Source organism: Balaenoptera musculus, chromosome 16 (genome assembly GCF_009873245.2).
Source record: "Balaenoptera musculus isolate JJ_BM4_2016_0621 chromosome 16, mBalMus1.pri.v3, whole genome shotgun sequence".
Classification (NCBI taxonomy): Eukaryota; Metazoa; Chordata; class Mammalia; order Artiodactyla; family Balaenopteridae; genus Balaenoptera; species Balaenoptera musculus.
The window spans coordinates 798889-820854 of record NC_045800.1 but is presented as its reverse complement, the minus strand read 5'-3'; the positions used below and the strand labels follow the sequence as shown (position 1 = coordinate 820854).

At 51.8% G+C, this 21966-nt stretch overlaps 1 protein-coding gene across 8 annotated transcripts in view; it reads left to right on the top strand.

The window, feature by feature from the left end:
- INPP5A (inositol polyphosphate-5-phosphatase A) overlaps positions 1-21966 on the top strand; it is a 181357-nt gene that overhangs the window by 52473 nt on the left and 106918 nt on the right. For all 8 annotated transcript variants that reach the window (XM_036829047.1, XM_036829041.1, XM_036829044.1 and 5 more), the window contains exon 2: positions 10290-10331. In XM_036829047.1, coding sequence (XP_036684942.1) covers positions 10290-10331 — 42 coding nt within the window. The remainder of the gene's footprint in view (positions 1-10289; positions 10332-21966) is intronic.

The window sequence follows — 21966 nt, the reverse complement described above, 5'->3', positions numbered from 1 at the left end:
AAATCTGCACTGTCCAGGCCAGTGGTCACTAGCCACAGGTGGTTTTTGAGCAGGTTTGTACGTGTGGTGTGTTTGTGGTATGTGTGGTGTATGTCTGTGTGTGTATCGTGTGTGTGGTGTGTGTGGTATGCTTGTGGAGTGTGTGTGTGGTGTGCTTGTGTGTGTGTGGTGTGTGTATGGTGTGTGTAGTATATGTATGGTGTGTGTAGTGTATGTGTGGTGTGTTTGTGGTATGTGTGGTGTATGTGTGTGTATTGTTTGTGTGGTGTGCTTGTGTGTGTGTGTGGTGTGCTTGTGTGTGTGTGGATGGTGTGTGTAGTGTACGTGTGTGTATGGTGTGTGTGTGTGTGGTGTGTGTTTGGTGTGTGTGTGTGTGTGTGTGGTATGTGAGTTATTGGTCTTCTGACTTACAGTGGCTTTTTGTGCAGTAATATGCAAATTAGCCCAATAGCTTTCATGTAAGCTGCAAATAGTTTTCCCTGTTTGTCATTTGCCTTTTTTTTTTCTGTTGTTGATAGTGAATAGTAGTTGTTTCAAATGTTGCCAAAATATTCTGAGAGCTTTCATTGCTTTTCTCTTCCTCAAGCTTTTAAAATTAACAGTTGAAAACATGAAAGTAACGCATGGTAATAATTATAAGCATATTAAAAATGAAGAAAAGAAAAGAAAAAGAAATTGCTTCAAATACAACTACTCAAATTTTGGTGTTTTTTTTTCTCAGTCTTTTTTTCTTACCGTGATAAGAGGGTTCAAAGCAGCTGCCCCACAGGGAGGGCCCACGGCTACCTTCCGCTCAGCCATTCATTCCTCATGGACCCACGTGGGTCTGTCCGTCCTGCGTTAGCCTTGGCTCGTGGGTGAGGAAGTGGAGGGCGAGGGCGGCCCGTTTCTGCAGGGGCTCCTCTTCAGATGGTTGTGCTGGTCTGGTCCTTGCCGTTGGGCTTGTGCATGGGCACGAATTATTTTGTGTTCCTTCCATCTCTGTTAAGGTATAAACTGCTTCCATGTTAATATGTGCTCATCAGATGTTGTATTTTTTGGTAAAATACACCTAGCATAGTATTTATCATTTTAATCTTTTGTAAACGTACAGTTCATTGGCATTACATCCATTTACAGTGCTGTGTGATCGTCACCACTATCTATACCCAGAACTTCTTTATCATCTCATGGATTTCTTTCTGTTGCCTCCTCCTTTCCTTCAGCAGACATACTACATGCCTTTCCTTATCAATGAGCCGTCTGCAGTACTATTCTGGAGTATTCTTAATTGTAATTCTCTTGTAAATGACGTTATCGTGAACTTCTTTGTGTGCAGAGCGTTTTTGTTGTTTAGAATTACTTTTTTTAGGATCAACGTCCAGAAATAGAATTTCACATTTGGAAGGAATGAGCATTTTTAACATTTTTCCCAGCCACATTTTGATAGTTTTTGTATTATTCTGCAAGGTCATGAGAGCAAATTGAGGGTGTTTAAGAGGTAAGTAAGGTGTGTGCTTTCTTCGAATACACACAGAGCCCCGCCTGTCTCACGCTTTGGGCTGAAATGAGAGTATTTCTTTAAGAGCTAGTACGTGTGTTTATCTTTTATTCTTACTTTAGTGGCTTTAAAAATCACTCTGCACTAGCCAGATATGGGCTGCAAGTCCGAGGAGGCCTCCAGGCCTTGCTGAGAGCCGCTCAGAGTCACCAGTTTGTTAATTTAGCCGCTGGGACATAAGTGGCCCCGTGATTGCAGCCCAGCAAGACCTGTTTGGGTGGGGCTCTCCGTTAAAGGTTGCCGTGCTAAGGTAGGTATAATTTTATAGAAAATTCTGGGATACGTACATTTGAAAAAATCATTTTTGTGTTTGGTCTTGGCAGAAAAGCAGGCCTCTGTGTGTGTGTGAGTGTGTGCATGTGTACATGCACACGCACTCACGTTTTAATGTGTGAGCGTCTATTTTCTACATATTTGGAACCACGGTGACAGAGCTTTTCCGGTGTTTCTGCTGTACCTTCCCTTTTTCCCACGGCGCCGTGGGAGGTGTGTCAGGCGTGTGCACGTGCGGTTGTGCTGCTGTGCGCTTGCCCAGGACAGGCCCTGGGCAGCATCGCCTCCGCTCCTCCGGTAGCAGGAGCTTTCGGTCGCCCTGATTTACCTCCTGGAGGACATCGTGATCTGTTGTTAAACTCCTTACCTTCTGTGAGATAAGATTTGAGGCAGATATTAGGATTTCAGACTGTAATTCCAGTTGTAACTTTCAAGAAATTAGTGTTTTTCCACACATCTTCAGGAATGCATTAAGAAAGGGAAACAATAGGGCTATATGTTGGGTGGGGACATTCTTATCTGTAGAGTTTAAAAATTATGTATTATGTTGGCATTGCAGACCGTCTTCTCATTCTTACTTTTGTTTCCAGCGTTCGTCCTTTTGATGTGTGTTGTGTGGCCACGGTACGTGGTGACATTGTGCTGTGTTGGACAGCCCCAGAGTTTTCTGTGCGTCTCCGTCGGGTGGACCTATGGGACTTCCCCTTCTTATCACTGGGCTTGAGACTTTCTTTTTTTTTTTTTAATAAAATAAGAGTAAAATGCAATAACGTACATAGAACAGCCCCAGAGACTGCCGAGCCGCAGCCTTGGGGGCCTTCCTCCAGTGGAGCTGCAGCTACTTCAGACTTGTTTCTCTTTAGTTTTGTTGTGGTCAGATACACATAACATACGACTTACCACGTGACCCGAGTGCCAGGCTCGGTGGCATCAGGTACATTCACATCGTTGTGCAGGCATTGCCACCATCAGCTCCAGGACTTTTTCATCTTCCCAAACTGAAACTCCGCCCCCATTAAGCACTCTGCATCCCCTCCCCACCACCCCTGGCCCCCACCGTCTGCTTTCTGTCCCTAGGGACTTGACTGCTGTTGGGACCCAGCATGAATAGAGTTAGGCAGTATTTGCCCTTTTGTGACTGGCTTATTTTACATAGCGTAATGTCTTTAAGAGTCATCCATGGTGGAGCATGTCAGAATTTCCTTCTTTTTTGAGGCGGAATAATAGCGCAGTGTGTGCATAATACCACATTGTGCTTGTCCTTTCATCCACCAGCGGACACTTGCGCTACTTCCACCTTTTGGCTGATTGTGAATAACAAATGCTGCTGTGAATGTGGGTGTGCAGATGGCTGTTTGAGTTTCTGCTTTCGATTCCTTTGGATAAATACCCAACGTGGAATTGCAGAATCATATGGTGAATTCTATTTTTAATATTTTGAGGGACCACCATACTATTTTCCAAAGTGGCTGCACCATTTTACATTCCCACCAACAGTGCACAAGGGTTCTAACTTCCCCACGTTCTCACCAACACTTGTTATTTTATTTATTTATTTTAAAATAATGGGTATGAAGTGATACATCATTGTGGTTTCGATTTGCATTTCCTTAATGACTAGTGATGTTGAGCATCTTTTCATGCGCTTATTGACCCTTTTTGCACCTTCCTTGGAGAAATGTCTATTCCAGTCCTGTGCCTGTTTTGAATAGTCTTATTTGTCTTTTTGTTGTTGAGTTGTAAGAGTTTTAAAAATATATATTCTGGATGTTAACCCACTATCAGATATATGATTTGCCAATATTTTCTTACATTCTGTGGGTTGCCTCTTCACTCTATTGATAGCGTCTTTTGATGCACAAAAGTTTTAAATTTTGGTGTAGGCCAGTTTATTTTTTCTTTGGTTGCCTGTGCTTTTGGTGTCATAATCCAAGGAATCGTTGCCAAATCCAGTGTCACGAAGCTTTTCCCCAATGTTTTCTTCTAAAAATTTTATAGATTTAGGTCTTATGTTTAGGTCTTTGATCCATTTTGAGTTAATTTTTATATATGGTGCTAAGTAATAGTCCAACTTTATTCTTTTGTATGCAGATACCCGGTTTTCCCAAAATTATATGTTGAAATTACTGTCTTTTCCTTATTTCATGGTCTTGGCACCTTTGTGAAAAATCATTCGACACACACGTGATGGTTTATTTCCGGGCTCTCTTTTCTGTTCCACTGGTCTATACGTCTGTCTTTGTGCCCGTCCCATGCTGTTTTGATGACTGTGGCCGTGAAATCAGGAAGTGTAAGACCTCTAATTTGTTCTTCTTCTTCAAGATTGTTTTGACTATTTATGGTCCCTTGAGATTTCATATGAATTTTAGGATGGGTTTTTCTATTTCTGTAAAAAAGTAGTTGGAATTTCAGTAGGGATGGCATTGAATCTGCAGATTGCTTGGGATGGTATCAATATCTTAACAATACTGTCTTCCAATCCATGAGCTCGGGATGTGTTTCCATTTACTGATATCTAATTTCCTGCAGAAATGTTTTGTAGTTTTCAGTGTACAAGTCTTGCCTTGGTTATCTTATTCTTTTTGATGGTATGGTAGATGGAATTTTCTTTATCTCCTTTTTGGATTGTTCATTGTTAGTCTATAGAAACACCACTGATTTTTGTGTGTTGATTTTGTGCCCTACTACTTTGCTATAATTCATTTATTAGTTCTAACAATTATGTTTTGTAGGTAGCATCTTTAGGGCTCACTATATATAAGATCATGTCATCTGTGAGCAAAGATAATTTTATTTCTTCCTTTCCAATTTGGATGCCTGTTGTTTCTTTTCCTTGCCTAATGCTGTGGCTAGGACTTCCAGAACTGTGTTGAATACAAGTGGTGAGAGTGGTCATCCTTGTCTTATTCCTGATCTTAGGGGAGAAGCTTTCCATTTTTCACCATTGAGAATAATGTTGGCTGTGGGTTACTTCAATTTTGAGTGTTAGAATCTATAGGCATTTCCCCCCTTAGGTTCCTTTCTGTGCTTTTATGTCTAGGAAGGCTATCTTTCTACCATAAGGACAGCTATTTGCTTATGTCTTCTTCTGATAGTTTTTCCTGTTTCAAGTTTTGTGTTTATCTCCTGAAGTCATGTAGAGCTTATTTTGTTTGCAAAGTAAAGAAAGGATCTAATATAGCAGTTTAAAAATAAGCGTTGAGCTAGTTGACTACTGCCTTGGCCCTCACCGGTGTGACATGCCCCATTACTTCCTGCAGCTGCCTCAGTCCTGTAGTTAGGAAGGGGGTTGCTGTGTCTTCGAGGGTCTGGGTGCCTTTCTCTGTCAGGGGGCATGAGGCAAGCATGCTAAAATGATTCTCAATTCCTTCATGCTTCCCGCCGAAATAGAATTCTTTTATAAGGTCCTTTTTTATTTCCCTTAAAGTCTAAGCATTATAGAAAAGTACAGATCACCCCACAACCCAGAAGGAGCCATTATCCACGTGTCCCCAGCTCTCTGTGTGCAGGGAGCTGCAGTGAGCAGGGTGGGCTGAGTGACCAGGGGCCACACAGCACTGCTGTCTTCAGTCCAATGTCAAATTGAATTCTACTGGAATTTTCAGGAGAAAAAAGTACTGGCTTGAAACTGAAGGAACTTCTCAACTTGAGAAAAATGCAAACTATATATCTCTCTAAAATTCTCCTAAGTATATGAAAACTTAAAAACAAACTTTAAGAATTTGTAGTTTGAAAATACATCTTAACTTTAGACCATGTTCGTGAACTGCCTGCTGTAAAGAAATCACTCTTATTCTGCAGTGGTTCTTTGCTTGCCCCCCACCCCCCCCACCTGGTATAAATTTAGTATCTGCATTTTGTCAGGTTTCTGACATCACGTCTCTCCACATCTAGTCCTTAGTCCTGTGCGTAGGTGGACGCCGGCCTCGTCCCCGTGGTCTTTCGGTTTCTGTTTCTGTTCCTGAGTTCTGGGCCTACGGGTTCCGCGTCCGTCTGTCCGTCAGTGACCGGGTTGGTCTTGCTGTCCATCTTTCCAAATCCCCTTTTCTCAGAATACTGTTCCCTTTCAAGCTTGGTCAGTTTTCCTTCCCTTTTAGGGAGGCATTTGCTCTGCATCTGCTTCTGGATCTTTTTTGTCCTGTTTTCCAGCTCCCTCCTCGGGGACGCCCATTCCTGCTGCTCCCCACCCTCAGGCTCATCCGTCTGGTCCCCTGGAGGCGGTTCCCTCTCCTTCCCTTGGCGGCCACTTTTCAGGGTTGGACCCTTTCTGTGTCGTGTTGCTACGAGGGAGTCCCCCACTGTCACCCCGTTTGGTATTTTGTTAGTTTGTGGGGAAAGAGCTCTTGACCCAACTTTATTGATCATCTTGGCCCCAGTGGTTTAGAGAGTTGTTATTGTCATATTGACTTTAAAGGTGTCCTGCTTGTGCAGGGTACGCATACTGTGGTGTGCAGGCTGGGAGGGGGACCGTCTTTTCCTGGTGACAGTCCTTGAGGGAGGACAGGGAAGAATGTGAGAGCTGGTGTCCAGGCTGGGGGGCTCTATGACTGAGGAAAGCGGGGCTGACCTGAGGGCAGTGAAGGCGTGGGGGCCACTGAGAATCTGCAGGAAGAGCAGGTGCAAAGGCCCTGAGGCTGGAGAGCGGAAGGTGCCGCCCTCCAAGAGCAGAGACAGGGGAAGGGGGCAGAGAGCTCAGACCCCAGGTGGCCGTGCAGATCAGGGAGGGACTGACCTTCCCCTCAAGGGAGGTGGGGGGGGACACTGGAGGTGGATCTGACGTGTTTTCAGAGCACCGCCCTGGGTGCAGAGTGTAGAGTGACCTGGGAAAGGCTGAGGGCAGAAGCAGGGGAACCTCAGGAGGAAGCGGCAGTGGCGCTTGGACCAGGGCAGCAGAGGAGGGTGTGGGGGCGGAGGAGGGCGAGTCTGGAAGTGCTTTGGCAGCAGGGGCAACGGTGTGACGGGAGCTGGATACAGGGGGAGAGAGAGGGGTTCATTTAGCCTCTGCAGGTGGAAGGATGGGTGGATGGAGTTGCCATTGACAGAGATGGGGAGGGGCTGGGGGCAGGGTGCAGGCGTGTGTGCGTGTGAAAGCATGTGTGTATGAATGCATGTGCGTGAGAACGTGTGTGTATGAATGTGTGTGTGAGAGTGTGTGTGTATGAATACGTGTGTGCATGTGTGAGAGTGTGTGAATGTGTGTGCATGCGTGTGCGCGTATGAATGTGTGTGCATGTGTGTGATTGCGTATGAATGCTTGTGTGTGCGTGTGTGAGCGTGTGCGTATGAATGCGTGTGTATGAATGCGTGGGTGAGAGCGTGTGTGTGTGAGAACGTGTGTGCATTAATGCGTGTGTGTGCATGTTTGTATGAATACGTGTGTGTGCATGTGTGAGAGTGCGTGTGTATGAATGCATGTATGTGCATGTATGAGAGCGTGTACGTATGAATGTGTGTGAGCGTGTGTGTATAAATGCATGTGTGAGCGTGTATGAGTGCGTGTGTGCATGTGTGTGAGAGTGTGTGCGTATGTGTGTGAGAGCATGTGCATATGTGTGAGTGTGTGTGTGAATGCGTGTGTGTGCATGTGTGTGAGCATGTGCGTAGAAATGCGTGTGTGCGTATGTGAGAACGTGTGTGTATGAATGCGTGTGCGTGCGTATGAATGCGTGTGTGAGCGTGTGTATGAATGCGTGTGTGCATGTGAGAGCGTGTGCATATGAATTTGTGTGTGCATGTTTGTGAGAGCGTGTGCGTATGAATGCGTGTGTGCGTGTGTATGAGAACGTGTGTGCATTAATGTGTGTGTGCACGTGTGCATGTGAGAGTGTGTATGTGTGTGAGCATGTGTGTATGAATGCGTGTGTGTGAGAACGTGTGTATGAATGCGTGTGTGCATGTGCGTGAGCGTGTGTATGAATGCGTGTGTGCACGTGCGTGAGAGTGTGTATGAATGCGTGTGTGCATGAATGCGTGTGTGCATGTGCGTGAGAGCGTGTGTGTATGAATGTGTGTGTGTGCATGTGTGTGTATGAGAGCGTGCCTTGGATTGCCTACGGCCACTTAGGACAGGGCTTCGGGGAGGATGGTGGGCGGGTCCGCCGCAGGGCTGAGTGCGAGGTGGGCGGGGTCAGCACGGGAGCTCACATCCGACTGTGCTTGTGGACGTCGGGACTTGAAGCTGAATCTCTTTGCCCTGTCTCCAGGCTGAGCCCACGAGCTCTGGCGTGGAAAGGTTGCTGAAATGCTGGGGGGCCCTCTGCGCCCCAAAACCAGCACCCTTGCCCTCAGCCCAGGACGGGCGTGGGGGGCTGCCCTCCCCATTTGGTCGTTCCTGGTCAGGGCATCTGGGACTTTGCACTCGAAGTCCTCTGTCTTGGATCACCCCGGGGCCCGAGGCCAACTGACCGGCCGCCCCTGGTCGCGTCCTGGCCACGGTGCGGGTTGCCCCGCGTCCCTGGTTCAGGTGGGGGATCGTTCGGGTCGGTGGGAGAGGGGTGCACGGTGCTTCCCGTGCTCTCAGAGCTGTGCCGCCGTCACCACCGTCAGCTCAGACCACCTCCACCCCTCAGCCACACCCGGGGCCCGGCCACAGCCTGCTGCCTGTCTCGGCGGACCTGCCTGCTCTGGAGCTCCGTAAACTGGAGTCAGACGTCGCCTGTCCTTTGGTGGCGGGTTTCTTTCACTGAGTGCAGTGTTCCTGAGGCTCGTCCACGCCGTGGCCCATGTCAGTGGCCGCCGTGTTCGCTTGGACCACGCTTTGTCTCTCCGTCCATGCTGGGCTGGCCTTTGGGCAGTTCCTGCCTTTCGCCTGCCGGGATTCCGTGGCTGCAAGTGCTCGTGGCCGAGCCTCTGCGTGGACAAGCGTTTCCACGTCTCTTGGGCGCATCGCTGGGCCACGGCCAGCGTTTTGAGGCAGCGCCAGGCTGCTTCGCACAGCGGCTGCACCGCCCGCACCCTCCTCCCCCGCCCCCAGCCGTGTCTGAGGGTCCGCTTCTGCGCAGTCTCCGCAGACTGGCCGTCTTCTCTCCGTGTCAGCGTCCCGGGGGTGTGGGCGGAAGCTCGCCGTGCTTCGGGTTTGCGTTCCCCTGACGCCTAGTGATGTTTGGCATCGTCCGCGGGCTGGCTGTCAGTCTGTTCAGACCCGCTGCCCGGTCTTTCCGTGGGCGGCCTGCCTGCTTGGGCTTTTCTTTGCTCACCTGGGAGGGTGGCAGACAGAAGCTTGGGCTTTTCTTTGCTCACCTGGGAGGGTGACAGACAGAGGCACGGCGTGCCCTCCTCCCCGTGCAGCACGTGGGGGCTGGAGGCTGGGCCCCGGCCCCGAGCTTGGCCTTGGAGACTGGAAGGCCCCACACCCGGCTGGACTCTGGCCACCGTCTCTGTTGGGCGGAGGCGCGGAGCCTCCTCCACACCCTGCTCTGCGGTCTGCAAGGCTCTGGTTTCCCAACCGTTTTCCCCTTCGTTCGTTGCTCTGCCGGCAGTTCAGTCTTCCTGCCCCCGGGACACACAGGAACATCAGCGGGCGACAGCACCTCCCGCGAGGCAGCCGTGCACGCCGGCGTCTTGGGCCGTGGGTGACGCGTTTGGGCCCAGCTGTGGTCAGCCTGGACCCTGGCTCCGGGCCCACAGCCTCCGCGTCCAGAGCTCTGCTCGGATAGGGGGTCTGAGTCCTGAGGCGTGGTGGGTGGGGTTTTGTTTCTTTTGTTTTGAATTGTGGCAGAAAACACATAACATTAGATTTATCATCTTCGCCGTTCTAAGCGTGGTCCAGCAGTGTCAGGGGCGTTCACACTGATGTCACCAGATCTCAGGAACTTTTCGTCTCCCGTGTCTGAAACTGTGCACCCACTGGACGTACGTCCCTGCCGTGTCTCCCGTCCCTGTCCAGGCCTGCCGTGACCTCTCAGCACCTTGGCCACGTGGGGTTGCGTTGGACCACGCCCCTCACTCGGCTGGCTGGCCTGGTGGTCCAGGACCCCGGCAGGCCGTGTGGGAAAAGGCGGCGTCCTGTTTTCTCAGGGACCGGGCACCCTGTGTTGGCTGTGCCCTGGGGTGTCCGCAAGCCCGAAACCAGCACTTGGTGCCGCGTGGCTCTTTCCACGTTCTCAGAGCCTGTCCCGGGCCCCCTGCCGCTAGGTCCTGCCGGACACCCCCGCCTGGCTGCGGGCAGCCCCTCCCAAGCCCCCCGCCCCCCCGCCCCGGGGACAGAGCAGGGCTGGAGGGCAGCTCTGGATCCAGGGCTGTGGTGCCTGCCCATCACCGGGCGAGGCTTGTCCTCGCTCCGCCCCTTTTCCCTGGATGAGCTGTGGACCAGCCCCCCGTGCAGAACGGGGTCTCCCGAGTGGAGCAGGGTGTCCCCGCCCCGTGTCGCGCCCTAGCCCCCATGGTGAGGACGGCAGATAGGCCATCACATTGGCGTCTGCTTGCGGCCCTCAGGGCTGTGTCACTGGCCTGACTGTCTTTTCTTCTTAATTTACAGCCAGAAAACCTCCAGAAGAACTGGCTGCGGGAATTTTATCAGGTAAGAGCCCCTTGGCGGCCGGGCCCACGGGAGGGGAGCGGCTCACGTTGCGAGAGATCACGTTTCGTCCTGTGGCCTCGCGCGGGCAGCCGGGGTCCCATCCACTTCCCGGTTCCTTCTCGGAGGCCCCTCCCTTCTCAGATGCCCCCACCCCGGCCGGGGTCTCTGGTTGTCGGAGGGGAGGCTGTCAAAAGCTGGTGGGGACATTTGGGTGCATTTCGGGGGGCCCTGGGTTCTGGGCAGAAAGCGCGGTGACTGGCTGGCGGGTGGACGCTGGCCGGAGGCTCTGGGGGAAGCCTGTTCCCGGCACCTTGCGTGGAGCAGCTGTTGGTCGGGCCCCTCGTCTTGGTCAGTTCTGTCCTGGATGCCGGGGGGCCGCTCTGGAGGGATGACAGAGGACTCTGCTCCTGGAGCCCGTGCTCCACGGGGACCGGCGAGGAGCACAGCCAGGACCAGCTCAGACGTCCCCCCACGAGGACCAGCCTCGCCGTAGCGGGGTCCTTGGCGGAGCGCGTGGGGCCCTGACGGGGCGTTGAGAGGCCACTCTGGGAACTGGTGGACGAGTGGGGCATTCCGCTCAGCGGGGCTGCAGGCTGCCTGTGGACCACCAGGAGGCCAGTGTGGCCGCAGCCCGCAGAGCCCGGGGTAGGGACAGCGTGACGAGCCCAGCACATGTGTTCTGTGAACAGGAGGAAGTGCAGGTATTGGGGGCCGGCCTCAGGGCTGCTGAGACCCCAGGGGCTGAGGGGTAGCACCTGGCGGGTCCCCTCGGGGGCGCTCGGTGTCCTGACCATCCCATGCGGGACACATGGGCCACTGGGCAGCCCTGGGCTCCTGCCGTCCCTGCTGGCACTGGGGGGTGGCCACCTGTCAAGTCTCCACGCCCGACCCCACCGGATGCTCAGGCCACTGGTGGGGACGGGGGTGGGGTGCGGGTCCCGCTCCCGCTCTGGAGAGGCAGCCGGATCCAGAGGGAAGAGTCCAGTGAGGTGTGTCTGCCTGGGCTGCTTGCAGGTGGGCGGTGGTCTTGGCTGGGAAGGCAGGTGGGTCCCTGGGGAGCAGCTGAGGCCCCGGAGGGTGGGGTTGGCAAGAGGCCATGGGGGGGGTGTCTGTGGTAGTGAGTGGGGCTCGTTTCCCTGTCACCTGGAGGTTCTGAGCTCTTCCTTCCCCACAGTCTGCCCTGCCCAGGTGGAGAGCTGACCTCAGGGCCCCGGCCGAAGCCTGGCCTGGCAGAGCCGTCACGTCAGCTCCAGGCAGGCAGCTGTCCGAGGGGGCAGGGCGAGACCGCCTTCCTGGCCGAGGGCTCACCTCGGGGGCGCGGTCCGGCTCCAGCGGCTCCCTCTGCCTGTGGCCGTGGAGTGAGAGGCCCTGGTGTGTGGCCGGAGCCATCCGTCCAGCTCTGTCTGTTCCCTGGTCTGTGTGAGTTTCGGCCAGAGCAGCTGTCACGTTAGTTCGTTTGTTTTCCATGGCTGGGCCTCGGCAGTGCCCGAGGAGCACAGGGTGTTAGATGCGGTGGGTAGCGGGCCTGGCCCCGGGCTGGGAGGGGTCTTGGCAGTGACGGCCTCAAGGATGCAGGCGGGAGGCCTGTTCGGGTGCCGGGCTGCCCTCGGTGAGAGGCCCCTGGGAGCGGTCACGGGGAGCCGGCGTGAGACCCCGACTTGACAGGCCCCAGACTGGAGGCGCGGGGCTCACGTCCAGCCTTCCTTTCCCCTCCTGTTTCACTGATGACCTGGAGCCTTGGTGCAGTCAGGGCAGTGAGTAGCCGGTGGTCTGGGGGTGAGTTCAGAGGGCGGTGGCTCCACCTTTTGTGAACTCTGACCCCCGGGAAACACAGACCTCCTCGTTTCTGAGCCTCCTGGCTGCGCGCTCGGCCGCGTCGGGCTGCTTCCGGAGCCAGAGCCCGGCCGGCGGGCAGGCAGCTCGGTGCTTCTCTCGAGGTCGGTGTGCAGGGCGCCTGCGTCCTTGCTGGGACACTGTGCCTCGGCGAAGGGGATGGAACGTAAGGAGTGATGAGAGCTGCGGACGTTCTTCCCGGTTTGCGCGCAGAAGCCTCTGGAGGAGGAAGCAATTTCAGTGGCAATTCTTAAAAGTAAGATTTTAACACAAGCCCCCCCTGCCTTTCTTGGGCCGACTTGGTCAGTGGGGTTCTCAGCCCCCTGCCCGCAGCCCAGCGGCTGTGGGTCGGGAAGCCGAGCGGCCCCACCCAGAGCAAGGCCGGCGCTGGCCCAGGGCCCAGGGGGCAGGGCCTTGAGACACAGGGTGCTGGGTGGCTGTACGTCTTTAAAAAATCCTAGAGTTTCTATTCTGCAGTTATGATATTTTTCAAAGTAGGCTTTTAATGACCTGCTTTTATAAACAGGAGAGCTGAATACAACCTTCATGTTTTCTAGAACCCTTGGAATAATTTTTGCTTTTTTGTCAAACTTGATCACCGTAAAAATGCAGGAGACAGGAGAAAATACCGTTTGTGTTCCCATCCTTAGTTCTGAACTAGGATTTTCATGTGCTCTGTCCCGAACGTGGCCACGGCACCAGAGAGGGTGATCAACCTTCCAGAAGATGCAGAGCCTGGCGTCACCCCTGCTGGCCTCCCCGTGCTTCCCTGCCCTCTGTGCCCATCCCAGCTCTGACCTCTCCCCAGGCCTCAGACTCCTGGAACCCTCACCCACTTCCAGGCCAGTGGCAGCCTTGCCAGCCCCCTTCATGGGCCCTCAGGAATCTCCCTCGGGGCCGCCACACCCCGCGCTTTCTCCGTGAGCAGCGGAGTGCCCTGCAAATGGAACCCAGGTCCTGCTGCCCTCCTGCTTCCTGTCTCACGGGCTGAGGGCCCAGGGTCCATGCGGGGCCTCCAGGCGGCCCCACTCCCCCCGCTGCCTCCTCTGGCCCTGCTCTGTTCCCAGGCATGCCTGGGGTTCGGGCCTCTGCCCTCGCTCCCCCGCCCCGCTCTCCTAGCCCTTGCGGTTGCGGCCCCTCGGAGAGGCCCCTCCCGGTCACCCTCTTGGCCTCCCCCAACCTTATCTTGCTCTGTGGATTCATCACTATCTGAACTTGTGTTCTGGAAACGCAGCCTCCACCTCTGCCGTGGCCTGGATGTTTGTGTCCCCTGCCCCCAAATTCATGTGCGGAAGCCTCATCCCCAGTGTGATGGCATTTGAGGTGGGTCCTTTGTGAGGTGATTAGGTTCAGATGAGGTCATGAGGGTGGGGACCATCATGGGATAAGTGCCCTTATACAGAGAGGAAGAGACCATGGCTTGGGAGGTGCCAGCCACCGTGCAGGGTGCTGGGGGCCAGAGGGGAGTGCGCCAGACACCCCGCCCTCGGGAACTTCCACGGTGCTGCAAGGTACAGCCGGAAACAGCCCAGGGTGGCTCAGGGCCGCTCTGGGCTGGGGTGCAGGAACCGGCTCACAGGGTCCTCAGGAAGGCCCTGGACGAGGCTGCAGCCAGACCTGAGGGTGGGCGGGCGCAGCCATTCTGCCTCTGATGGTCACTAATCCTAGTGGCTGCAGGCCAGGTCGGTGGGAGGTCGATTTTAACTTTCCAGTTTACAGAGACGGTGCACTTGGGGCAGGGCCCGTCCTGCTGCTGCATCCCTAGAGCCTGGAGTGTGTCTGCACGTGGTGTGTGCTCAGCTCTCAGCTGAATAACAGTGAGGAAACAGCACAAAGCAGAGGAGGATAAATAAGTGTCCCCACCCCCGTTCTGCCTCTGCTTGATGTCACACCCTCATGTCTAATGTCTCTGTGTCCCGGGGAAAAGGTACTTTCCTTAGCCAGTCGCAGGTCAGCGCACTTGGACAGCTTACTCTTTGTTTGGTAAACTGGGAAATCTTTCTATGTAGATTAATATACACTCTCTCTTTTAATGGCTTCAGGGTATTTCATCAAATGGATGGATAGGCCATCATGTTTTAAAGTCATTTTTCTATCGATGGCCCTTAGCTTGTTTCAAATTTATAGTAATGCTATAGATAAATTATAAAACAGGGATGATGCTGGCTCACATCCAAACATGAAAAATGAGCAAGTATTGATGATTTTTTATTGAGATAATAAATATTTGTTATTTACTAATGAGAGATCCAGTAAGATGTTAGAACTGGTTCAAAGAAGAATCCAAAGAGCAAACGTGTGGGCTCTCCTGTCTGCGGTGCTGAGATGACTTTGCAGAAAGGATGCAGGGCTGACCAGGAATGAGCTGTGCGCCACCAGACACTGGCGTTCTTTTTTTTTTTTTAAATAAATAAATATATTTATTTATTTATTTATGGCTGTGTTGGGTCTTCGTTGCTGTGCGCAGGCTTTCTCTAGTTGCGGCGAGCGGGGGCTACCCTTCGTTGCGGTGCGTGGGCTTCTCATTGCCGTGGCTTCTCTTGTTGCAGAGCACGGGCTCTAGGTGCGCAGGCTTCAGTAGTTGTGGCACACGGGCTCAGTAGCTGTGCTCGCGGGCTCTAGAGCGCAGGCTCAGTAGTTGTGGCACACGGGCTTAGTTGCTCCACGGCATGTGGGATCTTCCCGGACCAGGGCTCGAACCCATGTCCCCTGCATTGGCAGGTGGATTCTTAACCACTGCGCCACCAGGGAAGCCCGACACTGGCGTCTTGAGGTCAAGAATCTTTGCATCACTGCTGGTGTTTAGAATTCACAGAACTGTAAAACAGCTCAGAGATCATTAAAGACAGAGATAATACGAACAGGGACAGGGCACCTCTAATCTTTTATGCCCATCTGAAAGTCTTTCATGATTTTCCCTGACAATAACTTAAAGAATAATGGGATGAGTAATATCTGCTTCCAGCTAACATGGAGAAACAGGTACCAAATTTACCCTCCTGCCTTAAACAAATTAAGACCAGAAAACATATATGAAACAGTAGTTTTCAGACCTCAAGCAGCAGGCAGAACTGAGGGGACGAGAAGGAAGCCTGTACTCACCCCAGTTTACAGCCAGAGAGAACTTCTAGGCTAGTGTCCAGCAAGACGAAATTTACAATTTGATAGTTTACAACCAATAAAAAATGACCACGCAGGCAAAGAAGCCCTTAAAGAGGAGAAAAGTCAGTCAACGGTATGGCTAGAGGTTTATCAGTTTTATTGACCTTGGAGAACCTGCTTTTGGTTTTATTGATTGCGCCAATGTTGTTTTCTGTTTTCTCTTCCACTGATTTCTGCTCTTTATGTTTTCCTTTCTTTTCATCACTTTGGGTTTAATTTGCTCTTCTATATGTAGTTTCTGAAAGGAGAAGACAACAGTGACCAATTTTAGAAATTTGACATTGGGGAATCATCACTAAAAATCCTGCAGACGATAAAAAGATAGTAAGGGAAATATCATGAACAACTTTTTGCCAGTAAATTTGGACACTTATATGAAAGGAAGATGTTTTTGGAAAAACAAAGGATCAAAGCTAAGTCAAGAAGAAATAAATGAGCTCTCTATTAAATTAAAATTTTGCTAAACACTTTCCCACAAAAAAAACTCTCCAGGACCAGATGGTTTTACTGACGAATTCTGTCAAACATTTAAGCAAGAAACAACAACAATTCTACAGAAACTTTTCAAGAAGACTAACGCATGGGTGATGCTTCCTAACTCATCCTGTGATGCAAGCAGTGCCCTGACAGCAAAGGCAGACAGAGGCGTCACAGAATAAAAAGATCCATATCCCCCATGGAGTAAATGCCAAAATTCATGGAACTTTAGCAAATCGAATATATGAAACTATATATATATATATATATATATATATATATATAAAGACACAAGCGACACACGCATGCATATAAACAACAAGATATCAAAAAGTTAATGCATCAGTACAAAGGAACACAAGCCTGGCATTAACATACAAAATTAATAAATAAGATTACTCATGTCAACCGATTGAGGAAGACAAACCACATGATTATCTCGGTAGATGCACAAAAAGCATTTGCCAGAATTCTACAACCATCTCTGATGAAAACTCCCAGCAAACTAAGAATAGAGAGGAGCTTGCGCAGGAGCTTCTGTAAAGGGCACTACGAACCCCACAGCTGACGCGATGCTTTTTTGCCTCGAGAGTGGGAGTAGAGCAAGGATGCCTGGTTTCACCTCTCTGTTCAGCGTGGCAGTGAAGGAAGGTCCTAGCCAGTGCCGCCAGGCAAGAAAGGAAATAGAGCCACACGGATCTGAAAGGAAGAGGTTAGACTGTGTCTGGGCCGAAGGCATGACTGGAAATCATGAGGAATCTACAGAAACTTTACTATTACAAATATGTCAACTTATTTAGTTTGCAACGTACAAGATCAATTTGAAAACATCTTTTTCTGTTAGATATGATCACTTACAGTAGCACCAAAATGAAATACTTGGATATAAAGCTAATGAAATATGTTAATGTCTGTACACTGAAAACATAAAACACTGATGAAAGAAATCAGGGAAGATACAAAGAAATGGAGAGGTGTACCATGTTCATGGACTGCAAGACTCAATTATGTTAACATGTCAACTCCACTAATTGATCCACCAGTTTTGCAGTTCCAATCAAAATCTCTGCAGGACATTTTGGTAGAAGACTGCAAGATGATTCTAAAATGTAAAATGTGTATGGCAGAGCAAAGGAACTAGAATAGCCAAAACAGCATTGGAAAAAAAACAGTTAAGTTTAAGGAGTCACACTTTCTGATTTCAAGACTTACTACAAAGCTACTGCAATCAAGACAGTGTGTTTTTGGGAAAAGGACAGAGATGTGGATTAGTGGAACAGAAAAGAGATGCAGAAACAGACCCACAAATATGTCTAAGTGATTGACAAAGGCTGTAAAGGCTATTCATTAGATAAGGGACAGTCTTTTCAACAAATGGTGCTGGACCAATCAGACATCCATTTGCAAAAAAAATTTTTTCCATATTTCGCACCATACACAAAAAATAAAATACGTTGTAGACTTAAATGTAAAACTTAAAATTATGAAATTTCTAGAAGAAAACTTAAGACAAAAATTTTGTGGATGGCAACTAGACTTGTGGTGGTGATCACTCTGTAGTGTATACAGGTGTCGGATTACAATGCTGCACACCTGAAAATTACATTAAACAAACAAACAAATAAATTAATTTAGCTCTAAGTCCCCCGCCCCCCCCCCCCGTCCCCGTCCCCTCCCAAATGTTTATGAGCTTGGTTAGGCAACGATTTCTTAGATAACAACACCAAAAGCACAACTCATAAAAGAAAAATGCTGATAAATTAGAACTTTGCATAATTAGGAACTTTTGCTCTTTGTAAGACACTGTTAGAGGAATGAAAAGGCACCCCAGATGTGGGAGGGATATTTGTAAATCACATTTGATGAAGGGCTTGCTTGTATCCAGAAAGTACAAGGAGCTCTCAAAAGTCAATAATAAGAAAGCAAAGAACCCAGTTTACAAATGAGCAAAGGATTTGAATAGACACTTTACGGAAGAAGATACACAAATGGTAAACGTGTGAAAAGGTGCTCAACATCACTAGTCTTTCAGGAAATGCAAATTAAAACCACAGTGAGATATCAGTTCCTATGTGTCAGACTGGATACAATTAACAGAACCCTGACCACGTCCTGTGTTGACAAGGATGCAGCGCATGCGGAGCCCGCTGGCAGGAACGCAGGACAGTGAGGCCACTGTGGGAAAGCCTGTCTGTCCATTTCTGTGAAGTCAACACATGCCCACCACGTGACCCAAGATTCCCACCCTGTTTACCCACCTGACGTGGACACGTATGTTCGCACGAAACCTGAGGCGGTGTTTCCACTGCTTTCCTTGTCGTCCTCTGCGAGCCAGACTCCGGCGCGTGCCCTGATTCGCTAATGTGGCTCGTGGGGACAGGAACGACGCACTCCTACAGGAAGGACGGGGGCCTGGAGGAGGCGAGACCAGGGGCACGGGCCCTGCTCGGGTTCTGGGTGGCGCTGGGGGCGCAGGAAGTGCCAGTTCTTCCCTCCGCCCCCTGCTGCAGGCTCGGCCACCGCGGGTCTGCAGCTGCCCCCCCTCACCCTGTGCCCAGCCTCACCCGATGCGTCAGCGTTTGAGGTTCTTTACAGAGACACAGAGCTGGTGACAGGCTGCAGACGTTCATCGCCTGTGCTGTGCCTGCGGACGCCGGCCCGTCCTCACGGCGTGCGAGGCACAGCACGGCGGCTCTGGGGGGACCCCGTGGTGCCCAGCGGAGAATCCTCATTGGCCCTTGAAGAGCCACTCGCTCGCTGGTGTCAGCGTGGCTGCATTCTTTGCCCCTGATACTGAGACGAAGGCCCACCCCCTCGGAGCCCACTGACGTGGTGGCACCGGTGTGTCCAGGCTGCCCTTCTGGAAAGTGCTCTGACCCCTGACCCCGGGACCCCCTCCGAGGTGGATATTGGGGGGGCTCACTAAGAAAACTCCAGCCCTGCACTTTGGGCTGGATAGTGGCCCGCACCCACCCCCAAGGACGCGGAACGGCCCTCCTGCCCCACACGGGGCCAGGGAGACAACCTCGCTGATCGGACGGCCAGGCCCTCTGCCTGCTGGTGAGGTCACGGAAACTCGTGGTGTCCTGGGCGCTGGCCGGCGGCTGCTATGGGGCCTGGGCTCTGGGACGGCGTCCCGTCAGGGCACCAGGAGCTGAGTCTGGGCCTCCTGGGACAGGCACCCAGCCTCCACCCACGGCCAGTCCCAGCGCAGCCCTGGGGCAGAGCGGGGCCAGTCTGGGTGTCCAGAGGACACACCCGGCTGCCCAGGCCAAGGGTGGGCAGACGTTGTCTGCAGGGTGTTTTCAGGCGTAGTTGGTAAATAGCAGCCATCTTTCCTCTGGAGGAATTCCTTTGTCCCTTTTCGGCTCCTTATCTTGGCTCTCCCGGCTTCCACTGGGTTGTTTGTAGGATGTAATTCCTTTTTAGGTCACTCAGATACTTCTCTTTGGAGAAAGGCTAAGCAGGCCTGGCTGTTTCTATTTTTAGTGGGGGGGAGGGGAGTGGCAGGGCCGCTCTCCTGCGTCCTGGGAGCCGAGGGCCGCTTCTCACCAGGCCACCTGCGCAGCATCAGGAAGGCGCTGCTTTTTGGCCGCATGGGGTGTATTTTTTGTTTTTTTTAATTCCGTAGGCTCTTCCTTGCCAAAATTTCTACTTCGCCTTTTTCCAAAATATTTTTCTTGAGCCTTCCTATGAACGAGCTCACCTATTTTTATCAGTTGGCTACTTTTTCCCTGAAGTTCGCAGAAGCTCCTTTTTTTGGTAAAGAATTTTGGCCGAGCACGTGTGCAGTTTGGGCAGTGACCTTGTCCCAGGTGGGCAGGGTGGGAGCCAAGCTAGAGCCCAGGAGGGCGGAGGTGCCAGACAGCGACCCTCACGGGGGCCTGGAGCCCTCTGCCCCGTCCAGTGCCCGCTTTACTGGTTCCTTCCAGCCAGACGTGACCCGAGCGTGCTGCCCACGCCTTGGAGGGACTTTCCTGTCCTTCCTCAAGATGTCTGTGCCATCGGCCCCAAAGGGATCTCTGTCTGGGCTCATTCAGGTTCCAGAGCGCCTTCCCAGAGGCCGGGGAAGGCCAGCAGCTCTGTCCTCAGCTGCCCAGAGAGCTCTGGGCCGGAACTGGCGCGTGTGGTCTGGGGCGGGAATGACTGCGCGGCCCCGGGGCCTGGGGACATCCCCACAGCCGGTCCTGGCACCACAGCATTTGTGGTGGCGTCGAACTGACATGCCGTCTGGTGCTTGCTCTGTGTCTGGCCTGTGCACGGCGACTGTCCCAGGCAGGCGCGTAGGGACGTGGACGCTCAGAGAGCCCAGGGCAGCAGGCACGGGGGCTTATTCTGTGGCCCAGCGATGACCCTTCTTGGTGAGTGGGCCACGGAAGCGGGTGCGCTGTGCAGCTGCGGCCTGGACTGTTCCGTGCGGTCTGTTAGGGCAGCGTGCACACGCGTGTGTGTGTGCACGCGTGTGTGTGCTCCTGTGAGTGGGAGTTTCTGTTACTGGCCACGTACACACGTGTGGTTGTGTGTCTTCTGACGAGTTCTGTCTGGTTACCACGCATGCTCTTCACCCCCTGGGTCCCCTTGCCGTCGCTGAGGCGGCCTCCCAGGCTTCCCGTGTGTCCTTCTGCCCATTCCCTTCCGCGTGTGACTCTGCACGCCCATCTCCCCTGGTGCCGGCGCTGCCTCGTCCCGCAGAACCTTCCATGCTGTCCCGTACGGGGGCCACTGCAGCCCTACCGCTCAGCGTGGGCCCAGGCCATCCACATTTAACGTAACCATTGATACGGTTGATTTGGGGTCTGCCGTTTAATTATCTGTTTTATGTTTGCACCTCCTGCTTTGTCCCTTTGTTTCCCCATTTCTGCTTTCTTTTGGATTCTTTCTTTCTTTTTTTTTGCATTCTATTTAAATTTGCTTATTGGCTTCTTGCCTTTTGTAAACTATTTTAAAGTGGTTGCTGTAGGTTCCGATACACGGGCCTAAAGCTTTCCCCCTGCTTCTGGTTAACATTATGCTTCTTCACGTATGAGGTATAAACGTTGGCATCGTATGGGTTTCGTGTGGCGTGTGCTTTAGGTCCACACGCGTGGAGGACTCCGGCAGGCGGTATTATCATTGCTGCTTTAAGTAGGAGTCAGCACCACCTCCCCGCCCCCCAGCCCATCCCGCCTGCTGCCTGGTTTGGGATCAAGTTCCTGGGGGGCGGCCACGCCCACGCACACAGCATCTTGTCCACACCTGCCCGGTGGCGTTGCCGCGGAGACCGCTGGCCTGCAGAGCCTACCGTTTTATCTGGCTCTTGAGGTTAACGTTTGCCCAGCCCTGCTCTAGTAGATCCCTCATGAAGGGCTCATGGGGACAGAACTGACCAGATTTTGTATGTGGAAAACTGTTTTTCTCTGGCTTTGACGTTTGAAGGACAGTTGGCTGATATGTATGTAATCCTTGCCTTACACTTTGTCTCACTGAGGTTTTCAGTAAAGGTTGTTCTGCTGCTGCCTTGACTTGTACGTTGGTCCTGAAAGTCTGGTGAGGGTCTCATTGGTTTTGTTTCCTGGAGACCTGGAGGATGGTGTCTTTACCTTTGAAATCTAGTAGTTTCACTAGGATATGTCCAGGAGTCAGTTGTTTTGGGTTAATTTTCTCAGGTGCTTAGAAAGCCCTTCAGTGTGTGAGTTCAGGTCTTGTCCTATTTTTGGAAAGTTTTCTTGCGTTATGATTTTAAGTATTAGTTCTGGTCCATGGCTTTGCTCTTCTTCTCTGGGGACCGCGGTGGCAGATGTTCTTCTTTCGCTGCCTGTCGGCCACGTTCACTCCTTTCTCCCCTGCTCTCTTCATGACGCTGTTTTCACTTTCTTGCTGAATTTTCCTTGAAGCTGATTCTCCCTTGGGTACTTTGTAATTTGCTCTTCTTCTCTGTGATGATCTTGTCTTTTTCTCCCATTTCTTTCCTGAGGTTAATCAGCACTTTTCTTTCTCTCTTTTGGGTCCATTTCTGTTTTAGTTTTGTGTTTCTAATTCCAAGTGTTTTCTCATCACCTCAGTGCTTGTTTGAGTGTGTTTAACTCTGTTTGCAATGTCGGCCTGTAATTCTGTGCTGCTTCTTGATTCTTTCTCAGGGGCGGAAGGCCTTTTCCTGGGGTCGGATGTGTACATTTTTGCTGAC